This window comes from Myotis yumanensis, unplaced genomic scaffold (genome assembly GCF_028538775.1).
Source record: "Myotis yumanensis isolate MYYU_CA2020_CCGP unplaced genomic scaffold, mMyoYum1.0.hap1 SCAF_2, whole genome shotgun sequence".
NCBI lineage: Eukaryota > Metazoa > Chordata > Mammalia > Chiroptera > Vespertilionidae > Myotis > Myotis yumanensis.
Window position 1 is genome coordinate 78,629,354 of NW_027223753.1, and position 22,799 is coordinate 78,652,152.

The following is a 22,799-nucleotide window of genomic DNA, read 5'->3' on the forward strand; positions in this document are numbered from 1 at the left end:
TCTGAACCAATGGTATCCCACCAAATTCCTCAACTTGAAGGAAACCAGCTTTCACTCTGTTTTTATTCTCTATTCGCATTACTATTCCAGGTGAGGCTTACAAACAGTTGAATGCCCACACCTCCCACGCGGACCCTACAGATACTTTCAAGTGATTATAAATGAAAAACGCATTGCTATCACCTAAAGTGGTTAATACACAGAAGCCTGCAAACACACACACACACACACACACACACACACACACACACACACCGATTTCCGGATCAGGGTCTCAGCAGCGCTGGACTAGGAGCTATTATTCTAGGCTGTGATGAAGTTCTAGCTTCACAGTCACCCAGAACACCTTGGAAATTTACCACAGTGTTTGATTTTCAGGAAAATTAAACCGCAAAGACCTTCAACCTATCATTTGGTGCAGATACAAAAGACGCTATACCGCCTTTGCGCCCCCACCCACCCACCCAAGTTAGGATGGTAACAGAAGGAAAGGAGCTGTGATATTTCAGCCGGAAAATCATTGCACACGGGGGCTGGGGGTGAGTGGGGGAGAGCGGGCGGGTGCCGGTGTTTGCGCCCCACACCAGGTGAGGGTGGAAGACCCGCCTCCTCCCCCAGAGCCCGAGGTGCGGGGTTCCGGGAGCTGCCCGGGGGGTGAGGAAAGTGAGAGAAGGCAGGAGACAGGGGTCCAACGGGCCGCGGAGTAAAAGTGGGGGTGGCGGAGGGTCCCGAGTCCCTGAGAGCAGCCCGCCCAGAGCTCCGGGATGCCGAGGAGACCCGGAAAGGGCGAGGGAGGGAGAAGGTGATAGCCTGCGGACGCCGAACCGCACCTGGTACACCGACCGGGCCGTGCTCGGAAGAGGGCTGCACCCCGCGCCCCTCCTTACCTTGCGCGCGAGGTCGGAGTGAGGAGCTGGGACGTGGGAGCGCCTGGCTGGCGAGGGCGTGCGCCGCTCGGAGCCCGCTGTCAGCTCCGCCCCGCAGCCGCTCCGGGTCTCCGAGGCGCTCGGGTCTCCAGCAACCTGCCCCGGGGCGTGTCTCAACCCTTTCCTCCCGCCCTGCCCCAGCAGCCGGAGTCCTCTCCCCTCCCGCGGCCCTCCGCCGCGCTCCCCTTCTCCCCCTGCTGTTTATTCGGGAGAGCAGTGGCCCCTCGCCGAGCCTGCCCTCCTCCGGCGCGTGCACGCACCGCCTCCCCCAGAAACGCGCCTTCTTAGCAAGAAGGCAGCGACTAGGTCCTTGAAATTCTGGGGCTGAGCAATCTCAGAAACCCCTTTTTAAAATCTTTATCTGCCCAATGAGGTTAAAGACAGGTACCACTTCCATTCATCCCCCGCCTCCGTCCTCGTGTGTCCTCACCGCAACATCACTTAACACTTGATATTCATGTAGATTGTGCTCTGAGAATCTCCTGCTAGTCATTTTAATTTTTTCAAAAAATTTCTTCTGTTTTATTGTTTTTAAAACGAAGACGTCCCCACTGTTTAAACTTAGGTTGCCAGGACATTAGATTGGCCTAGGGGGAAAATATGTTCAGCTGTACAAAACAGGGCCAGTCTCTTCTGCCAGCATGGTGGATACCTGCCACCTGTCAGGGCTCCAAGGCAGGGCCAGAGCAGTAAATTACACCTGACTTTGTTTACTGAGCATGCCCTGAGCCTCTGTTCTTACTTAGGAGAGACGCAGTTCTGAAACCAAAGTTCTGGAAAGGAACAGGTGGATGTACTCAAAGAGAGTTCTAATGGCCAGAGAACTAGCAATGGGCAGAGCATACTGAGTAATAGAAAAGATAACGATGCAAGGGGGCGGGGGTGGTCCGTGAAAATATTGCTGTATCACTAATATGCAGGAGCTGGAGTGACATAATCCCTACTGGGAATGTGGAAGGTGACTAGTTAAATTGCATTGCATTGCATTCATTCATTCACCTATCCATATACTATATATTTATGGAGTGGGTTAGAGGCAGTGTAGCATTATTCCTAATCAGTCATGATATAATTTAAAGAATGTTAGGAATTAACATGAGAAGCAACCAGTTTATTATAGAGCCCCGATCATGCAAATACCTATTAAAGATTGATCAGCTAACTTCTAATCTGAGGGCTGGGGTGGGGGTGGGGGGATGAATACTTACTAGAATTGTCAGTTTTTTCGATTGGGCAGGAAGTGGATATTGGAAGATAAACTTACCAAACAAGTTATTGCAAAGAACCAGCTTAGATGACATAGGAAGAGGAGTAGGGGAAGGTTAGCACAAAGACTTTGGCCTTCTTATTCATTCATTATTTATTGAATGCTTGCTAGTTAGAGAGGCTGCTGGGTGCTAAAGATACAAGAGTTAATAAGAAAGGCAACATCTCCAACCTCACCAAGCTGAGTAGAGGGATAGACAAGCAGACAGGCTGCTAAAACTAGACACTCTGATAGAGGACAGCACACACAGAAGGAAATATACATGAAGCCCAGAGGAAGTGACTTTTACACTGAGACCTGAAGAGTGAGTGTAATTTGAACAGGGACGGAGATGAGGAGGAGAAAGAGTTTTCCAGTAGGGGGTATAGCACTGAGAGAGAGCCAAAGTGTAGAAAAACATGTCAATTCAAAGAATTTAAAGAAGCTCATTATGGCTGGAGGATTTTTTTTCATCCTCAAATGTGGATGGGGTTAGGGATGAAAGGCAATCAGGGAGAACTCTAGAAAAGGGGCACAAGATCAGTGAACAGCAGAGCATAGATCCTCCTGCCTTTGTGAAATCTAAGTTCAATCCCATGACAAATCCCTAGAGAGAAACTTTTCCTGAAGGAAAGTGTGGAGGGAGGAGAGTCAGTGGTAGAAATAATAGAAGTAAATAGAAGTTAGATATTAGAAAATGGTCTGTTTGGGTTTTTTAATGAAATATTTTATTTTCACAGTAATTCTCATACAGTTCAAGGATTAAAATAATGTTGATTTGTAACTGAATAGTGGAATGAATTAATGGAAACTTTTATATACAGGAATCACTTTGAGATATATATATATCCCAAATGTCCTATTATGTAAGAGCATGCCCCTACTCCAGCTTCCCTCTCCTTTTGAGAATTTTATTATATCTTTCACTCCTCCCATCTAATCATTTTATGACCTTCCTCAGTCTGGATCCATCTGTTCATGCTACTTCTAGTAGGCCATGCTCTCTAGATTCACTAAGCTCTAGACCAGGGGTCCTCAAACTATGGCCCGCGGGCCACATGTGGCCCGCCGGGTGTTTTTGCCGCCGCTGTGTGCATAGGAATGTGTTCATAGTTTTTTTTAAACTATAGTCCGGCCCACCAACGGTCTGAGGGACAGTGAACTGGCCTCCTGTTTAAAAAGTTTGAGGACCCCTGCTCTAGACATCTATGGCTGCCATTGGGAGCTGAATTACTTGGCTGTAACCATCGTGGGCTGTAATCAGAAGATCTCAGGGTACTCTGAGGTACTAGGGCTCCCTGCTGGATCCTCCCACCTGATTCTGAGACAACTGGGCAAAGGTGAAAGCAAGAGAGAAGTGCCCTGGCCAGTGTGGCTTAGTTGGTTGGGCGTCATCCTGTGCACCAGAAGTTGCCAGTTCAATTCCTGGTCAACAGCACATGTCCATGCTGGGGTTGTGGCTCAATCCCCAGTAGGGGGCCTTTAGGAGGCAGACAATCAGTGTTATGCTCTCACATCGATGTTTCTCTCTCTCCCTTTCCCTTCCCCTCTCTCTAAAAGTCAATAAACTATTTTAAAAAGTAAAAATAATATAGAAGAAAGCAAGGGGGAAGGGCTGGCTGGCCTTAGGAGAACAGAGCCAGAGTAGAACAATCAAACATTTTACCTCCAGATCATGCTCTTCATTATTCTTTTGTTGTTTTAAGATTATTTTCTGCCTTCTCTCTCTCTCTAGTCGAGTTCTATTTGCTTCAATTTTCTTTCCTATTTTTTTATTTCTATTTCTCTTCTTCTCTTTTTATTTTAAACTTCTTATCACTTCTCTGACTTTTGTAAGTCTAACCACCATCTCCCTCATTTTCTCCTACTGCTCACCCTGAATAGTCTTCCCTGGCCACTGTCATTACCAACCAACTGGATATTGCTGCACTCACATATTTTAAAACTAATCTCACAATACTAAATTGTGTACTTCGGCTAATTCTTTCGACCAAAATAGAATATGATATCTAGTTTTTAGAAGAAGCAAATGTGTCACTATATTTATATTTATGACCAGGTTTAAATAAGAATCTGGTCCTCAGCTTATTCAAGCCATGTTCATTTACTGAACTGACATTGCTGGAAGGGCTTTAAATAGCAGCCAGACAACACTCATGCCACTGTCTAAGCACCAAAAGGGGATGCATTTCAATTAAAGAAATATTTTTAAGGTATTGCTATGTGTCAGGCACTGTGCCAGGTACTGGGAGAGAATATATAGCATGAACATGGTCTCTTCCATGAAGCTTATAGTCTGGGAAAGACAGATATATGTATGTAAGAGCTAGATATGTGTATGAGAAAAACAGATATATGTGTGCAGTATATATAAAAACTTCTCAAAGCAAAATGAAAAAACATTAAGAATCAGGGTTTAAGAACAGGGTGGGGGCAAAAGTAGGTTTATAGTTTTGAGTACACAAAAGTCTATCCTTGTATCATTATTTATTAATTGTTGTATTATTTTCTATAGGAATAATTATAAACCTACGTTTGCTTCACCCTGTATTTCCAAAATAAAACTAACAGATATTTTCAGGGACATTCTCTCTTCACCTCAATTGTACCTTATCTAATGGCAATTATTAGTCCCTTCTGTGCAGAGACAGCTATGCTCACCAACTATGTCATATGTGGCCTATAATGCCTAGATTCTTTGCAGTTAGGTGGGGTCATAGGACTGATTTGGTCACTGGCCAATGAGAAGAATCATAGAAGGGCAGGAATGAGTTCTCCTGCTGTCTTTCCCCCGCTCTCCCATCATGAACACCAAGGACTTGTGTTGAGATAGTGGATCTATAAGATCAAAGTAGCCTAAAGAAATAAATAAACCGCATGAATGGAAGCCCTGGGGAGTTGCTTGAACCAACAGAAACCTTTACTGAGTGAGAAATAAACCTTTGCTGTTAGACAAAATTGTTGAACTCCTGTTAAATAAACTTTTGCTGAAATAACCCATCCTATCCTTATATACCATTTCATTAAACGAAAACCGTTCTGAATCTTCATAATAAGAGTTTAATAAGATTGGTTTGCATTCATTAGGCAAATACTTACTGACCACTTGCTATGTGATTGGCACTGCTTCAGGTGCTGAGAATACCATGATGAATGAGACAGATTCCCTGAAGCTTTAAGGAACTTACTGTTTTACCTGGATGACAGGCAATGAAATTTTCAGGTAGTGATAAATGCAACAAAGATATAAAAATCTTGCCCATTTTCACTAAGTGTCTTTACTTTCCTCCCTACTCAACTCAGATTCTATGCACCATCATGTTCATTGTCCTGCCCATATACTCAATTCACTTACGCTTCTCTCCTGTCTTCATACTTGCCTGGCAAAATCCTAACCTTATTAAACCCAAACCTTTGCCATCTTCACATCTACTCCTGGGTAGCTGAATATGTCTGGAGAAAAACAATAATCCTAACTGGTCTCACTTTGACTTCACTATTCCCATTGGGTCCTCCTTGCAGCTTCCTGGCAACCATATTACATTCCCTAATCATCCAAGCCCCCTTCTCCTACCAAACTAGCTCGCATGTCCTTTCTCCTGAAACTCGCAACAGTCCTCTCCCACACTCATTCATTGTCAATGATTTTGCTCCTGACTTCACTGAAAAACTTAATAAACTTCTAAACCTTCCACTACATCTGCCAAAGCCCACCCAGTGTGGGTACAAATATCCTCCATGTTTAGAAACTGTGCATGTTCCATCAAAGGACAATTCCTCCACTTGTGCACTAGATTCTGTCACCTCTCGTCTCCTGTGGGAAACATGGAAATGTGTCACCCAGAACCCCCTTCAAAGGAAAGACCTGCTGCCCAGTTGCAGAGCCTGCAGTCAGCAGCCTCCATCTGTCAGCTTCTTCAGGGTCTGCTACAGCTGTAGAGTCACTTCACCTGAGGTCATGCCCTTCCTGGGACAGCTTGCATGTAGTGAGCCAGGTTGGTATATAAAAGCCCAGCCAGGAAGAACACTCAGAAGAACACTCACTCCAGAGCTCCCCACAGGGCTGGCTGAGGCTTTGTCAGATCTGATTCACAGTTGGACTTCTCCCTCTGTACAATCCTGCTTCCTTCCCCCTTCGTTTCACAGGTGCTGATCCCTAATAAATTTCTAGCTCCTCAAATTCTGCTTCAGCATCTGCTTAGAGAACCCAATTTGACATACCTACCGTAGGTCGCTCAGCTCAGCTATTGCCCCTCAATCTTTCATCAATTTTCCCCTCTCTACTGATTCATTCCCATAATCCCATAAACATACAATTGTATCTTCCTTCTTAAACACCAGACTCCCTTTGAGCCAACTGCCCCATTTCTCTGCTCCCCTGAACACCAACATTTCTGAAAAGATCATCAGAATCCATTCCTTGCCTGTCTCTCTATATCCCCACTCCTGGCACCACCATACTCACCACCCCACAGAAATAGCTGTTGTCACTTATATATAATTCATCATTGTTATTTCAGATGGCCAATTCTCAGTTCTCTTCTCACCTGACCTTTTAGCAGCTTCTGACCCAGTTAACCACCCTCTCCCTCTTAGACACTTGTTCATTTGGCTTCTGAAACACAACAGTTCACTTGATTTTCCTCCCACTTCACTGGCTACAGCTGCTCCTTCTTATCTCCTTTGCTAGTTCCTCTTCCTCTCCTGAACCTCTAAACATTGAAGGGCACCAAGGTACAACCTTGAACCTTTCCTCATCTATAATATACTCACTGTTAGTGATGTCATCCGGCCCAGGGTTTTAGAGACCATCTACATGTTGACAACTGCTAAATTTATATCTTGAGCTAGAGCGTCTTTCTCTGAATGCCAGACTCTTGCATCCAGCTGCCCATTTTGAGTCTCCATTTAGATGCTATCTGGAATCTCAGACCTTACATATTTAAACAAAACAGCTGATCCCCTTCTTCATCACACACTCCCCCTGCCCCCTCAACACCGCCCCCCCTTCCATGTCCTTCCAACTCCTAAGGTCTTCCTCATCTCAGAAAATAGCTACTTGGTTCTTCTGGTTATTGAACCAAAAATCCAAAGTCATCATTAATTTCTCTCTCATATACCCCATATTCAATACTTTACAGAATTCTTCAGAATATATCCAGTCTTTCTTCACTGCTCTCATTTACTTAAGATCTCTTTTCACATGTCATCTATTAACAAGATCTTCCTTAGTCCTGCTCTCTAGCTCCCTAGGGCTGAGCAGAAAGTAGGTGCAGAAAGTGGAGTGAGAAATGGTATAAAATAAATTAATAAATTCTATATTAATATATATTACAATTAATAAATGAATGAATGAAACACAATGGGAAGGGAATAGTGATGGTATTGAGGAAGGAGAAGCACTTGAGCATAGAGCTAAATGATGTGAAGGTGCAATAAATCATCCGAAATATCTGAGGGAAAAGCAGTCCTAGCAGAAAAAAGTAAGTGGGGAGGTCAAGGTAGGAATGAGCTTGGCTTTATGTAGAAACACGAAGGAAGGTTGTGTGACTGAAACAGCCAACTGTGTTGGAGAGATGAGACCAAGACTGTCAGCAACTGAATTACTTAGGACCTCATAAACCACTGTATTTGAATTTTATTCCAAGTGTGATGGGAAGCCATGGAAGAGCTTTAAGCAAGAAGACTACCCAATCTGATTAAAACCACACCTTGGTTGCTATGTGACTAGGTCACTAGGAGGTGATGGGGTGACAATGTGGATGTCACCTGCCCAATGAGTGGCAGGCTGTGTGGAAATCCACGCAAACGAAGAGAAAGGGCAGGATTTGAATGGCATCAGTGGAGTGGGAAATGATATAAAATTTGAGGTTGGAATGACAGGTTTTGCTTATGTTTGTGATATGGGCATAAAAGGAAAAGAGAAGATTCAAAATAAATGTCTACTTTGGCGCCGCAATCCGGAGTCCATTCAGGCACATTTATTTTTCTATTTGGATGTATCATATTCCCGTTAAGTCCACTGCGTGAAAGAATCTTTTGGGCAGCCAGCGGCTTAGTTGTTGGGGAAGGTGGAATATCTGAAGGAGAGCGATACTGCGCTCAGCTTTTGAAATGTTGGGTTGAAAAGATCTGTGGATCTGGTCTGGACAATGCCTCTTTTCCTCTATTATCATCGACACCCGATTCCCCCTACAATTGCAGGTCTGGAAACCTACTCGTCTCCGTGACGTAAACTTCCAACGCGACCGGATCGTCCTCCCTACCGCGCACCTCGCAGGCGGCGGGATCCCCGGAGACACAGCGGAATCGGGAGCCGTCGCCAGCAAGAACTCTGGGACCTCACTGGAGCGCTCGTTTCGCGATTCCCCTCCATTCCTGGGAATACTGTAGACAGCAACGCCGCAGTTTGCAAACTTCTTTCCCGCCCGCGGCCAGCCCGGCCCAGCCCGGCCTGTGACCACGCCTCCTCCCCTCTCCCCGGCCGGGGACTACGCCTCCTTCCCCCTCCCCGGCCCGTGGCCACGCCTCCTTCCCCCTCCCCGGCCCGTGGCCACGCCTCCTCCCCCCTCCCCGGCCCGTGGCCACGCCTCCTCCCCCCTCCCCGGCCCGTGACCACGCCTCCTTCCCCCTCCCCGGCCTGTGACCACGCCTCCTTCCCCCTCCCCGGCCCGTGGCCACGCCTCCTTCCCGCGCCCCCTCCCCCTGTCCCCCCACAATGTGCCTGGAAACGAAACCCACGCAGCCCCCTAGCGCCCCCCTTCCCAGCGCCGCCCGGCCGCCTCCTGCCGGCCGCACGCAGCCCCGCGCGAGACCAGAGCGCGCGCCTCCCCGCGCGGCCCGACGACCCCTCGCAGCCCCGCTCCGCCCGCCACCGGTTTCCCGCGGAGGCGCCGCCGGCCCCGCCCCCCGTGCGCGCGCGCCAGCCCCGGCCCGCGGCCTGATTGGCCGCCGCATTCCCGCTTTCTTGCCCGAACCGCCATTTTGAAAATCTTGTTGATTCTGGGGAGCGGGGAGCGCGGCGCGAGCGTCACGCCAGACAGCGTCCCGCGCGCCCTCTCCTCCGCGCCCGCCGCCGCCTCCCAGAGCGCCCTTGTGCCCACGCGCGCCCGGCCCGCGCCGGCCGCGACCCGCGGTGAGGGCTGCACCGGGGCGAGGGGGGCGAGAGGGCGCCGTGGGGCCCGCCCGTCCGCCGCGGCCTTTCGGACAGCGGCCTGGGGCGGGGGAGGGGACGCGGCGCGGCCGGGGGGGCGGGCGGGGGAGGAGCGGCTCGCCCCGCGGTTCCCGCCTCGGGGGTTCCCGGCCCGCGGGCGGAGTGGGAGGGACGTCCCGGGGGAGGGAGCACCGCGGTCCCGGCGCCCGGAGGGGGCAACTTGGAGGGCGGGCGTCCCGCGGCCCCCGCTCCCCGGGCGGTGAGGGTCGGGGGGTTGGGGCCGCCCGGCCTTCCCGCCGCGGGCGAGGAGACCGAGACGCCGGCGTCCTCCCGCCCGCAGGCCGACAGCATGTCCTCCTCGGGCCCCGCGGCGGAGGGAGAGGGAACCCCCGACCCGCCCGCGTCGGAGAAGGAGCCCGAAATTCCCGGCCCGAAAGAGGAAAGTGAGGAAGAGGAGGAGGAGGACGAAGACGAGGAGGAAGACGAGGACGAGGAAGAAGAGAAAGGTGAGCGGTGGGTTTTCCAGGAAGCGGGTTTCTTGCTCTTTTGCGCGTGGAGGCACTCACTCGGTTGGAGTGTTCGGCAAGAATGCGAAATGCCTCTGGTTTTGTGTGGAGCAGCGGCCGGGAATTCGCCTGGCGAATCCCGGTGTTTGAAAGACATATGGTCAGTGTTGTTCGTGCCGCCGACTCCTCAGCATCCGAGGGCTTCCATCGCGCGTCTGTCCTTTGACGGGAAGTTGGCAGGTTCCAGATCCGCTTTGAAAGCTCTCGGCCTTGGACGTTAGTAAGGTGATGTCTCGTGTTAACCTTTTGCCTTTGGAGGCTATTGTCGAGTCTTTCAGGAGGCGGCACGCTGAGCTGAAGGTTCGTCCTGGACATAGTGAACTTGTTGGCTGAGTTTCCGCGGAGGCCTCGGGGAGTTCCTTCCGCGGGGCAGCGCTGATGACGGGAAAGCTGTTGCTCCGGAGAAAGTGGCCCCAGGCGAAAGCAGTGAGCTGTGAACGAAAGTAGACTAGGGGCCCGGTGCTGTCTGCTGTCTGGGTTTCGTGTTGAGGGAGAACACCGTTAACCCTTCGACGGGAAGCACGATCCAGGAGGACTTAGGGAGCTAAGGGAGGCGCTGCAGCCGCGCATCCCAAGCAGAGGAGGAGCGCCTCTTGGAAGCGCGCCCGGGAAATGCCCGGCCGCCGAGGGATCCGTGTTGGAGATCTCGGCGTTCTCAGACGGGGTCAGCCAGGTCTCGGTTTAATGGGTTGCTACCGCGCGGCCACCCTGCGGAAGGCAGGCAGGTGAAGTGTTTTAAAAAGCAGGCTTAACTGCTCATTTCTGTTAAGCCAAGACCAGTCAGTCCACGTTCAGCATTTTATAAATACCGGCCGGTTGAGGTTACGCAGAATGGTCTGCCTTTTGTTTGTTTAAAGGGGTCAGTGCTCTACGAAGGGAGCAGGTCCGCATTTAAGTGCAAAAATGCTTAGAAAAAAATGTTATTTTGTTAACTAACCGTAGTACCATAACAGAATTGGCTGTAGTATCTACTGGTCCAAGATTTTCTCAGCACTTTTTTCTCCAATTTTGTTGTTTTTAGTGTATATATTATTGATTTCAGAGAGGAAGGGAAAGGGGGAGAGAGAGATTTGAAACATCAATGATGAGAGAGAATCATTGATAGGCTGCCTCCTGCACGCCCCCAACTGGGGATGGAGCCCGACACCCGGGCATGTGCCCTTGGCCAGAATCAAACCCCGAACCCTTCAATCCGAAGGCCAATGCTCTGAGCCAAACCAGCTAGAGCTTGTTTTTAGTCTCTTTTAAAGACAGGGTTTGGGTGCCACAAAGATCATGAATTTCAACATGAAATTTTTAAAATATATATTCCCAAGTAGTTCTGATTTATTCTTCCTCATTTTAGGTGTTAATGGAACAACTAAAATTTCAGATGTTTTTATCCTACTTAGCCCTGAAAATTTAAGTATACTACTGAGGCATAAAAAAAGCAAGGCAATGAAGTCTGTACCAAATAAGGGATTAATTGACTTTTAGCAATAGTTTTCTTGGCAGGGCTTGGGGGGATGCCTAGTAAAAGATGACTCCTAGATTTCTGTCTTTGACAGCTGGATGGATAATGTTATGATTTTCTGAAAAATAGAATTCATGAAGGTGAGTGAGTTTGGAGATGATTATGACCTTTTTTGGATACATTCCGTTAGGTGCCTATCGGACATGAAGTAGAGCTGTCCAGTGGCAGCCCTGTTAGTTGAAGTTGGGGAAAAAACTCTGGACTTGAGATAGACCAGGAAAATTATTAGCTTATACATGGCAAGTAACTCAAACCTAATGGTTTAAGTCACTCAAAGAAAGGAAGTGGGGTGATAACAGGGGTTGCTTTTTGAGTGCTTTTCTGTATACCATCGCCAGAATTTACCTGCTGGAATCCCTTTTCCTAATTCTTTCTGTGCAAATCCTTTTTATTTTTTAAAATCTTTATTGTTGAAAGTATTACATATGTCCTCTTTTCCCCCATTGACCCCTTCTAGCCGCCGCCCCCCCCCCCCCCCCCCAGGCTTTTACCACACTATTGCCTGTGTCCATGGGTTATGCATACATGCATACAAGTTCTTGTTGATCTCTTCCCATCCCCCCTCCCCAACTTTCCTTTGAGATTTGACAGTAATTCCATGCTTCTATGTGCAAAATTCTTACATCTCCAAATCTTAACTATATTCAAAGCCAGTTCCAATGTTTTGATCCTCATTGGATTCCTAATCCAAAGATAATTACTCTTTCCTCAACTCTTAGAACTCTGTCTTTATTAAAAGTGTTCTGTCATCATCTACTTTTGAGTATGATATTTGTGTCTCATTATCTCTTCTCCCCCTTCCTCTCTCCCCCAAACATGATCTTCTAAAAAATAGTATCAAAATCATCTACTCAACCCTTGTAGCTAATGCAGCCTTGCACAAAATAAGCATTCAGTTCAATGATTGGAAGGATCTTCAACATTATAGTATGGGGTCCTCTTATTTATCTGACTTTATCTCAAGTCAGTAGGTAAGTGGTTTTAGAAAAGCCGGCTTAGTGTTTTAAGTTTTAAAGTATATGTTCTATATTGCCTTTTTTTTTAAAAAAAAGGCAATCTGGACTAAACAGAATTTAACATTTTGGGATGATTTATGATCATAATTATGAACATCATTTATTAAACTACAAAGTAATGCCCTCCCACTTGATTGCAGTAAATGTAAACTTGTAGAATTTTACCCTATCCATAGTAACTCCAGGCTGCTTTGTCTTACTTAAGGTCCTTTGTTTTCTTTTCTGTATATCTTTTAAGTTCTTATAATCTTGTCTAAACTAGCTGTTTTCTGAGATATAGTAAACTGAGTTTCAGTTAATAGAATTATGTCTAATTGAAGAATAGGCTAACTGAGGACCTTGGCAATTTTTCACAGTGACTGGACTTTGATAGCAATAATTGTAGTTGGATATAAATTTCCTTTCTGATTTTTTAAATATTGGATCCCCTGTGAGGTTGCCAGGTAAATATAATGTTACTCAAAAAGTTTGGTGTTGCTATTAACTGATCAAGTATTTTCATCTCTGTTAATGTTATATTCTCAAAAATCATGTTAAGGACATGTGATTATTTTCTACATATTTATATAATGAAGTTAGTTAATATATTTAAAGTTGTTATTTAAGAAGTATTAAATTAATTTCTAGAAAAGAGTCTCATCGTGGAAGGCAAGAGGGAAAAGAAAAAAGTAGAGAGGTTGACAATGCAAGTCTCTTCTTTACAAAGAGAGCCATTTACAATTGCACAAGGTAAGTTTATTCTGTGTTCTTTCATTTTATGATGAAAATGTCTAAATATACAAAAATAATGATTAGCAGTGCTTAGTTTTTAGTATTTACTAAGTAGTAATATATTATTGGTATTATTTTTATTTAGTTTGCCGTATTAAAGCAAAAGTTATGTAAATTATGTTATAAAAATAATATTCATTAAGTTTGCAAGTGTATTAACACATAATGGTATTTAACTTTAATTATTATGGTATTTTTTTTCTAGGAAAGGGGCAGAAACTGTGTGAAATTGAAAGGATACATTTTTTTCTGAGTAAGAAGAAAACAGATGAACTTAGAAATCTACATAAACTACTTTATAACAGACCAGGCACAGTAAGACCTTTTTTATACCTTTAACCTAGTAGCATATTTATTTATTTAAAATACTTCACAATAGAAGCAAATTTTAGTCCTAGAAAGGACTTTTAGCAATCAGCTAGTTCAATTTCCATACCATACAAGTGAACAAACTGAGACACATATTTTCTAAATGACTTATCACAGGATACATAGCTGGATATTAGCAATTAGGATTGCAATATCCAGGGCTCTTTCTAATGAACTTGTTTTTATGCCATTCTGAAATGTCAGATTGTGATGATTTTAATGGTTTTTTTAAATTGTATAAGAAACTTTTTTTTTTTTAGTCATCCAGAATAACAGTGTAATTGTATATCATTTTGAGCAAATAGCTGATAAATTAGTTGGTAATTCTTTGCTAGTTGATTTGTTAAAATCAATGTTTCATTAACTGAGTTATTTTACTGTAGTCACCTCTTATCTGCATTGGGATACATTCCAAGACAGCGGTCACCAACCTTTCGGATTTCACGGTCCACCAGTGGTCCATGGACCACCGGTTGGCAACTTGTTCCAAGACCCCCAGTAATGCTTGAAAACAAGGATAGTATTGGGCCTATGCATATAAACCTGTGATAAAGTTTAATTTCTAAATTACACATAGTAAGAGATTAACCCTAAGCAATAATGAAATAGAACAATTATAACAATACCAGAGGCCCAGTGTACGAAATTCTTGCACGGGTAAGGTCTCTAGGCCTGGCCGGCAATCGGGGACAATCTAGGCCTTCCTTTCCCCCGGCTGCAAGCCGGGGCCTGCCTTCCCCTGGATGCTGGCTGGGGCCTTCCTTCATTCTGCGCTGCCCCTGGTGGTCAGCACAGGTCATAGCAAGCGGTTGAACTCTTGGTCGGTCGAACTCCCGAGGGAACAATTTGGATATCAGCCTTTTATTATATAGGATAGGATACTATAATAAAAGTTATGTGAATGTGGTCTCTCAAAATATCTTATACTACTATACAATGTTCACCTTTTCACTTAAAGAAAGCACTTTATGGCTTCTCTTTGGTATATCTGAATTGCCAGCATTACTCCTCTTGTGCATTGGGACCATCCTGTCTAATAAAAGAGAAACATGTTAATTAGCTGTACCTCTGCTACCCTTCTCATTGGCTAATCAGGGCGATATGCAAATTAACTGCCAGCCAAGATGGCGGCCGGCAGCCAGGCAGCTTGAAGCTAACAGGAGGCTTGCTTGCTCCAGTAACAGGAAGCCAACGTTCCCCGCCTGCTGCTGCCGGCCTCTGAGCTTGCAGTTTGACACATTGTTACAAATATAGAAGCTAAACAAAACCCCAGAAACCTGCTTTCAGCCAGCCGGGATCTCAGAGCTGGAGTTGAAACAGTGTTTCAATTATAGAACCCAAACAAACCAGATACCTGCTTTCAGCAGCCGAGGCCTCAGAGCTGGAGCCAAGCCTCAGAGTTAAAGCGGGCCCAGAATAAAATTTAAAAAAAGAAAAAAAGGAGCGGTTGAGAGCTTCAGTCACCCGCCAGCCTAAAAACGGCCCTCAGCCCCTTACCCAGACTGGCCAGGCACCCCGGTGGGGACTCCCACCCTGAAGGGGGTGTGACCAGCTGCAGACAGCCATCAGCCCCTCACCCAGGCTGGCCAGGCACCCAAGCGGGACCCCCACCCTGATCCAGGACACCCTTCAGGGCAAACCAGCCGGCCCCCACCTGTGCACCAGGCCTCTATCCTATATAGTAAAAGGGTAATGTGCCTCCCAGCACCGGGATCAGTGGAGCCTCGAGGTCTCCTGGCACCGGGATCAGCGTGACAGGGCAGCGCCCAAACCCCCTGATCGCCCTATGGCTCTGTGTGTGATAGGGGGCGGGGCCACAACCTCCCTATCTGCCCTGCTCTGTGCCTGATAGGGGGTAGCTCCCCAACCCCCTGATCGCCCTGTGGCTCTATGTGTGACAGGGTGCGGCGCCCCAATCCCCTGATCAGCCCTGCTCTGTGTGTGACGGTGCGGCGCCCCAGGCCCACTACCCCCCCCCCCCCCCACACACACACACACAGGCCCTGCTCTGTGTGTGACAGGGTAGAGCCATAACCTCCCCATCGGCCCTGCCCTGAATGTGACAGTGACGGCGCCCCAACCCCCTGATCCGCCCTGCTCTGTGTGTGACAGGGGGCGGTGCCCCAATTCCCCTATCGGCCTTACTCTGTGAGTGACAGGGGAGAACTCCTCAACCCCCTGATCGGCCCTGCTCTGTGCTTGACGGGGGAGCTCCCCAGCCCCCTGATCGACCCTGCTCTGTGCATGACAGGGTACGGAGCCCCAACCCCCCTGATCGGCCCTGCTCTGTGCATGACAGGGCGTGGCGCCGCAACCTCCCCATCGACCCTGCCTTGAGTGTGACAGGGGGCGGTGCCCCAACCCCCCAATCGGCCCTACCCTGAGCGTGACTGAGGGTGGCATTGCAACCTCCCGATCCACCCTGCTCTGTGCGTGACAGGGGGCGGCGCCCCAACTCCCCAATCAGCCCTGCTCTGAGCCTGACCAGGGGCTGCACCTAGGGATTGGGCCTGTCCCTCTGCCACCTGGGAGCAGGTCTAAGCCAGCAGGTCGTTATCTCCCAAGGGGTTCCCACACTGCGAGAGGGCACAGGCCGGGTGAGAGGGCACTGGGGGGGGGGGAGCGGGCACAGCCCCCCCCCCCCCCCCCCCCAGTGCACAAATTTTTGTGCACTGGGCCTCTAGTCCTATATAATAAAAGACTAATATGCAAATCAACCGAAGGGTGGAAACCACCGGTTGTTGTGACATGCACTGACCACCAGGGGGCAGACGCTCAACACAGGAGCTGCCCCCTGGTGGTCAGTGCACACCCACAGGGGGAGTGCCGCTCAGCCAGAAGCTGGGCTCAGCGGCAGTTGCAGGAGCGGCCCTAAATCGGCAGGCAGACATCTGCCAAGGGGTTCCGGACTGTGAGAGGGCACAGGCCGGGCTGAGGGGACCTCTCCCCTACCTCCCCCTTGAATGTCGTGCACTGGGCCTCTAGTTAATAAATAAGGATTACTTGAATGCAAGCGCTGAGATAACACCACCATCCATCTGAGCCAACTACTAAGTGACTGATAGACAGGGAGCATATACAGTAATCCTCCCTTATCCACGGTTTCCCTTTTTTTTTATTTATTTTTTTGGTCTGTATGGATTCCCTTTCTTTTTTTATTTGTCCAAACATATATATGTGTATATATGTTTTTTTATTGTCTAAAGTTTTACATATGTCTCCCTTTTCCCCAATTGACCCCCCACAGCCATTCCCACCCAGGGCAAGCCCTCACTGCTCCAGTATCTGTGTCCAGATGTTATGCTAATATGCATGTATATAAGTCCTTTGGTTGCACTCTAACACCCCCCCCACCACCACCACCACCACCACCACCAGAAGTGGGATTACTGGGTCAAATGGGAGTTCCATTTTAAACCTTTTGAGGAAACTCCATATTGTCTTCCTCAGTGGCTGCACCAGTCTGCATTCCCACCAGCAGTGTATGGGGGTTCCTTTTTCTCCGCATCTTTGCCAGCACTTGTCATTTGTTGATTTGTTGTTGATAGCCATTCTGAGAGATGTGAGATGGTATCTCGTTGTTTTGATTTGCATCCCTTGGATGATTAGTGACTTTGAGCATGTTTTCATATGTCTCTTGGCCTTCTTTATGTCCTCTTTTGAAAAGTGTCTATTTAGATCCTCTGCCCATTTTTTTATTGGATCGTTTATCCTCCTTTTTTTAAGTAGTATGAGTTCTCTGTAAATTTTGGAGATTAAACCTTTATTGGAGATAACATTGGCAAATATGTTCTCCCATGCAGTGGGCTTTCTTGTTTTATTGATGGTTTCTTTTGCTGTTCAGAAGCTTTTTATTTTGATGTAGTCCCATTTTTTTATTTTCTCCTTAATCTCCATTGCCCTAGGAGCTGTGTCGGTAAAGATATTGCTACAACATATGTTTGCTATTTTGCTGACTATGGAGTCTTGTAGGATTTTTATGGTTTCCCATCTTACATTTAAGTCCTTTAGCCATTTTGAGTTTGCTTTTGTGTATGGTGTAAGTTGGCAATCTAGTTTCATTTTTTTGCATGTATCAGACCAAATTTTCTAGCACCATTTATTGAAGAGACTGTCTTGACTCCATTGTATGCTCTTGTCTCCTTTGTCAAATATTAATTGAGCATAATGGCTTGGGTTCTCTGTTCTGTTCCATTGGTCTATATGTCTGTTCTTGTGCCAGTACCAGGCAGTTTTGAGAACTGTGGCTTGGTAATATAGCTTGATATCTGGTATTGTGATCCCTCCAACTTGGTTCTTCTTTCTCAGGATTACTGTGGCTATTTGGGGTCTTTTTTTATTCCAGATGAATTTTTGGAGAGTTTGTTCTAGATCTTTGAAATAAGCCGTTGGTATTTTAATGGGGTTTGCATTAAATCTATAATGCAGTGGGTAGTATGGACATTTTAATGATGTTTATTCTACCAATCCATGAACATGGTATGTTCTTCCATTTGTTTATGTCTTCCTCTATCTCTTTTTTCAGTGCTCTGTAATTTCCAAGTACATGTTTTTTACCACCTTAGTTAAGTTTATTCTTAGGTATCTTAATTTTTTTGGTGCAATGGTAAATGAGATTTTTTTTTTCCGTTTCTCTTTCTGTGAGTTCATTACTGGTGTATAAAAAGGCCATAGATTTCTGGGTGTTAATTTTGTATCCTGCTACATTGCCGAATTCATTTATTAGGTCTAGTAGTTTTTTGATGGAGTCTTTGGGGTTTTCTATGTATAGTATCATGTCATCTACGAATAAGGACAGTTTTACTTCTTCTTTTCCAATTTAGATGCCTTTTATTTCTTCTTCTTGTCTGATCGCTATGGCTAGCACTTCCAGTACTATATCGAACAGGAGTGGTGAAAGTGGGCATCCCTGTCTTGTTCCCGTTCTCAGGGGAAATGAATTTAGTTTCTGCCTATTGAGTATGATGTTGGCTGTAGGTTTGTCATATAAGGCTTTTATTATGTTGAGGTATGATCCCTTTATCCCCACTTTGCTGAAAGATTTTATCAAGAAAGGGTGTTGGATTTTGTCAAATGCTTTTTCTGCATTGATTGATATGATGTGATTTTTATCTCTCAATTTGCTTATGTGATGTATCACATTTATTGATTTGCGGATATTGTACCATCCTTGCATCCCCAGAATAAATCCCACTTGGTCATGGTGTATGATCTTTCTAATGTAATGCTGAATCGGATTTGATAGAATTTGTTAAGGATTTTAGCATCTATGTTCCTCAAGGATATTGGCCTGTAGTTTTCTTTTTTGTGTGTGGTGTCTTTATCTGGTTTTGGGATTAGGGTAATGCTGGCTTCCTCTTGAATTTTTTGGAATAGTCTGAGGAAGATAGGTTTTAGTTCTTTGATTGCTTGGTAGAACTCCCCTGTGAAGTCATCCAGACCAGGGCTTTTGTTTGCAGGAAGATTTTTGATCGCTGCTTCAATTTTTTGGTAGTTATCAGCCTATTCAGGTTTTTTGATTCTTCCTGGTTGGGTTTTGGGAGCTTCTATTTTTCTAAGAATATGTCCATTTCATCTAGATTGTCCATTTTGTTGGAATAGAGTTGTTCATAGTATTTTTTCATAATCATTTGTATTTCTGTGGGATCGGTTGTTACTTTACCTCTTTCATTTCTGATTTTGTTTATCTGGGTACTCTCTGTTTGCATCTTAGTGAGCCTGGCTAGAGGTTCATCAATCTTGTTTATCCTTTTAAAGAACCAGCTCTTGGGATCTTTTGTATTGTTGTTTTTTTTTTTGGTCTCTAGGTCATTTATTTCTGCTCTGATCTTTATTATTTCCTTCCTTCTGCTTATGCTAGGCTTTTCTTGTTGCTCTCTTTCTAATTCTTTGAATTGTAGGGTTAGATAATTTATTCAAATTCTCGTTTTCAAAAAATTATGTTTGTAAGCCTTTTATTATGGACCTGGAGATTATTATGCTAAGCAAAATAAGCCAGTCAAAGACAAATATCACATGATCTCACTTATATGTGAAATCTAATGAACAAAGTAAACTGATGAACAAAATAGGTCCAGAGACATGAATGCATGGAACAGACTGATAGATATCAGAGGGAAGGAAGTTGTGGGAGGAAAGAGAGTGGCTTAACCAAAGAACTTATATGCATTATATGCATAGCTCATGGACACAGTGTGGTGAAGGCCTGGAGTGGGGTGGGGTCTGGATGGAGGGGAGTAAAGGGAAAATAGGGGACATCTGAAATACTGTCAATAATAAAAGTAAACTTTAATATTTTAGTAATAAGTATAGTTTTCAATTGTGAGTAAGAAATTTTGCAGAAACCAGTATTGTAGCTTAGAGACAGATGTGAAAATAAAGATGCTGGCTTGAATTTTTTCTTGTGTACATTACTGGGTAATAAGTAGTATTAATAATAAGAAACATTTTCAGGTTTCCTCATTAAAGAAGAATGTGGGTCAGTTCAGTGGCTTTCCATTTGAAAAAGGAAGTACCCAATATAAAAAGAAGGAAGAAATGTTGAAAAAGTAAGTTATTTTTATAAATATCATGTTTTGATCTATGTATTTTTTTTAATATGTTTTTATTGATTTCAGAGAGGAAGGGAGAGGGGAAGAGAGAGAGAGAAACATCATGGATTAGAGAGAATCATTGACCTCAGCTGCCTTCTGCACACCTCACACTGGGGACTGAGTCCACAACCCAGGCATATGCCCTGACCGGCAATCAAACCTCCTGATTCATAGGTCAATGCTTAACCACTGACTCACACTGGCTGGGCTGATCAATGTGCTTTAAATTTTATTTTTAAATATTTAATGTGACCACCCATACGTAGATTGCTAATTCTTTGCTTTAAATGCCTAGATCTGACTTGTCAACATAACCATTAACTTGGGACCTTCATTAGTTTTCAATAAATAATGGCTATCAAGATTATTGAAAATGCAAAGATGTCTTTATTTCTTGGGAGAACGATATACACAGGCAAATCATTCACAGTTGAAATTTCAGAAAGTCTAAAGGGAATAGTGAAAACTTTTCTCTCCTGTTCTGTCAGCCACTCTGTTCCTCCACTTGTAGGTACTAAGTTGTTTTGAAGATAATCACTTTGATAGAAACAATGTCTTTCACCATAATGCAAGCAAGATGATATATTAGAGTTTTTGTTTATTAAATTCCCTGTAGTTTAAGAACTCTAATCTTCTTCCTCGGTATTGCCTATGGAGGTGGCAGCCATCTCCTACGTGGCATCCTTGGCTGTCTCCAGACCTCTCATGAAACCAGATTATCAAAAAGAAGTTTATCCGGCACCAGTCAGACCAATATGTCAAAATTAAGTGTAACTGATGGAAACCCAGAGGCATTGACAATAGGATGTGCAAAAGATTCAAGGGCCAGATCTTGATGCCCAATATTGGTTATGGGAGCAACAAGAAAACAGCACATGCTTCCCAGTGTCTTTCAGAAGTCTTTGGTCCACTATGTCAAGGAGCTTGAGGTGCTGCTGATCTGCAACAGATCTTATTGTGCTGAAATTGCTCACAGCATCTCCTCAAAGAACGTCAAAGCCATTGTGGAAAGAGCAGCCCAGCTGGCCATCAGAGCCACCAATTCCAATGCCAAGTTGCACAGCGAAGAAAATGAATAAACAGATATAAAAAAGGAATTCTTTTATTATCTATTCCTTCCTTGAAACATTATGGTAGGAATGCTGAGGGGGAAATGTAATATTTAGTCACAATCAGCAGCCAGAAGAATGATCAAGTCCATGAATTTTATAGTATTGAAAACTTTTTACATTATTTTCTAATGAATTAACTTAGGTATTGTTTTACTATATTTAGAATTGGTAAATGGTATTTTCAATTTTTAATACTCTAATCTGGTTGTGTTTGTACACTAATCAAAGATTATTAGGAGTACTTCTAAGATTTAGAGAAACGTTGGCTACTTTTTAAATGTTTGTAGCCTAGCAGCCAGTTTGGTTAGCTATTGCATTTATATTGTGGAGATGTTTATAAACTTTCCTACATAATCACCTTGGTTTCTTTTATTTTCTTTTTCAGATTTAGAAATGCCATGTTAAAAAGCATCTGTGAGGTTCTTGATTTGGAGAGATCAGGTGTAAATAGTGAACTGGTGAAGAGGATCTTGAATTTCTTAATGCATCCAAAGCCTTCTGGCAAAGTGAGGACCAATTTTTATTATTTTAGTAACAAATCAATTATTTATAGTCTCTCCTATTTAATTATTCTTTTAAAAATGGTGGTCCATGAAAAAAGGTAGCTAGCTTAGGTCACTATTCAATATGCAAGTGTATTTTTTGAGAAAACCAGCAAACTTCAATTTGTAGCCAAAGTTACTCTGTTGTACCTCCCATTTTGTTACACAGATATTCTAAAAACATATACTCAAAAGTTTAGAGTAAATACAATTAATATTTACTTCTTCATCAGAGACATTTTTCAATGAAACACCTTTTCCCTCCTGCTAGTGTGTGGTTATAAGGAATATGACTAGCAGTTTGCTGCCTCTGCTTGATTAGTAAGTACTAAGATGACAGCTGTTTTACCTTGGCTTTTCCATAATCCGTGAAAGAGCTAATTAATGTCTTGGTATTATGAAAATAGTTTTGACCTGTAGGCTTCTGAAAAGTTCTCAGAAAACCCCAGGGTCTACGAACCACACTTTTAAGAAGCACTTCCTTATGTTTTATCCTTCCTTATGGAAACTAACTCTTACATTCATTTTTCTTATTTGATTCTGATTACTGCTCAATCTAATGGTATCTTAAGCTGTTTTCTATGCTACCATACACTTTTAAGAAAAACACTATAAATTCATTAGTACTAATTTTGTCTCCTATAATAATCTTAATATTGTTCTTTTGTATAGCTACCTTAATTAGTTGTTAATCAGATCTTGTTTACAAAAAGGGATGATGCCATTGACACTGGGGTTTTTTTTTGTTGTTGTTTTTTTTGAGAGAGAGAGAAAGAGAGAGACACATTTCATTGGTAACCTCCCAACGTGCCCCAGCTAGGGCCAAGGATCCAGCCTGCAATCAAGGTACTTGCCCTTGACTGGAACCGAACCCATGACTCTTCAGTCAAAGGGCCTCACACTCTATCCACTGAGTCAAACTGGCTAGGGCAACACTGGATTTTGATTAATAGATTCAACTAATTTTAAAACTAATATAGGAAAGTTCTAAA

The 22,799-nt window shown here is 44.6% G+C and overlaps 2 protein-coding genes and 1 pseudogene across 4 annotated transcripts in view; 2 read left to right on the top strand and 1 right to left on the bottom strand.

Annotated features, from left to right (window-relative positions):
* RNF144B (ring finger protein 144B) overlaps positions 1 to 976 on the bottom strand; it is a 191,906-nt gene extending 190,930 nt beyond the window's left edge. The window contains exon 1 of the mRNA XM_070405659.1: positions 888 to 976. The gene's annotated coding sequence lies outside the window, so the exon portion shown is untranslated. The remainder of the gene's footprint in view (positions 1 to 887) is intronic.
* Positions 977 to 9,159: 8,183 nt separating this feature from the next.
* DEK (DEK proto-oncogene) overlaps positions 9,160 to 22,799 on the top strand; it is a 36,666-nt gene continuing 23,026 nt past the window's right edge. Inside the window, exons 1-6 of one of the 3 annotated variants that reach the window (XM_070405668.1) lie at positions 9,160 to 9,307; positions 9,666 to 9,831; positions 13,048 to 13,149; positions 13,397 to 13,506; positions 20,014 to 20,108; positions 21,651 to 21,771. In XM_070405668.1, the coding sequence (XP_070261769.1) occupies positions 9,675 to 9,831; positions 13,048 to 13,149; positions 13,397 to 13,506; positions 20,014 to 20,108; positions 21,651 to 21,771 (585 nt within the window). In that variant the 5' untranslated portion in view covers positions 9,160 to 9,307; positions 9,666 to 9,674. Of the gene's footprint in view, positions 9,308 to 9,535; positions 9,832 to 13,047; positions 13,150 to 13,396; positions 13,507 to 20,013; positions 20,109 to 21,650; positions 21,772 to 22,799 lie in introns of those variants that run through there. The other 2 variants (XM_070405670.1, XM_070405669.1) reach the window with 2 other exon arrangements.
* Positions 20,805 to 21,232, top strand: LOC139004400 (large ribosomal subunit protein eL32-like; annotated as a pseudogene).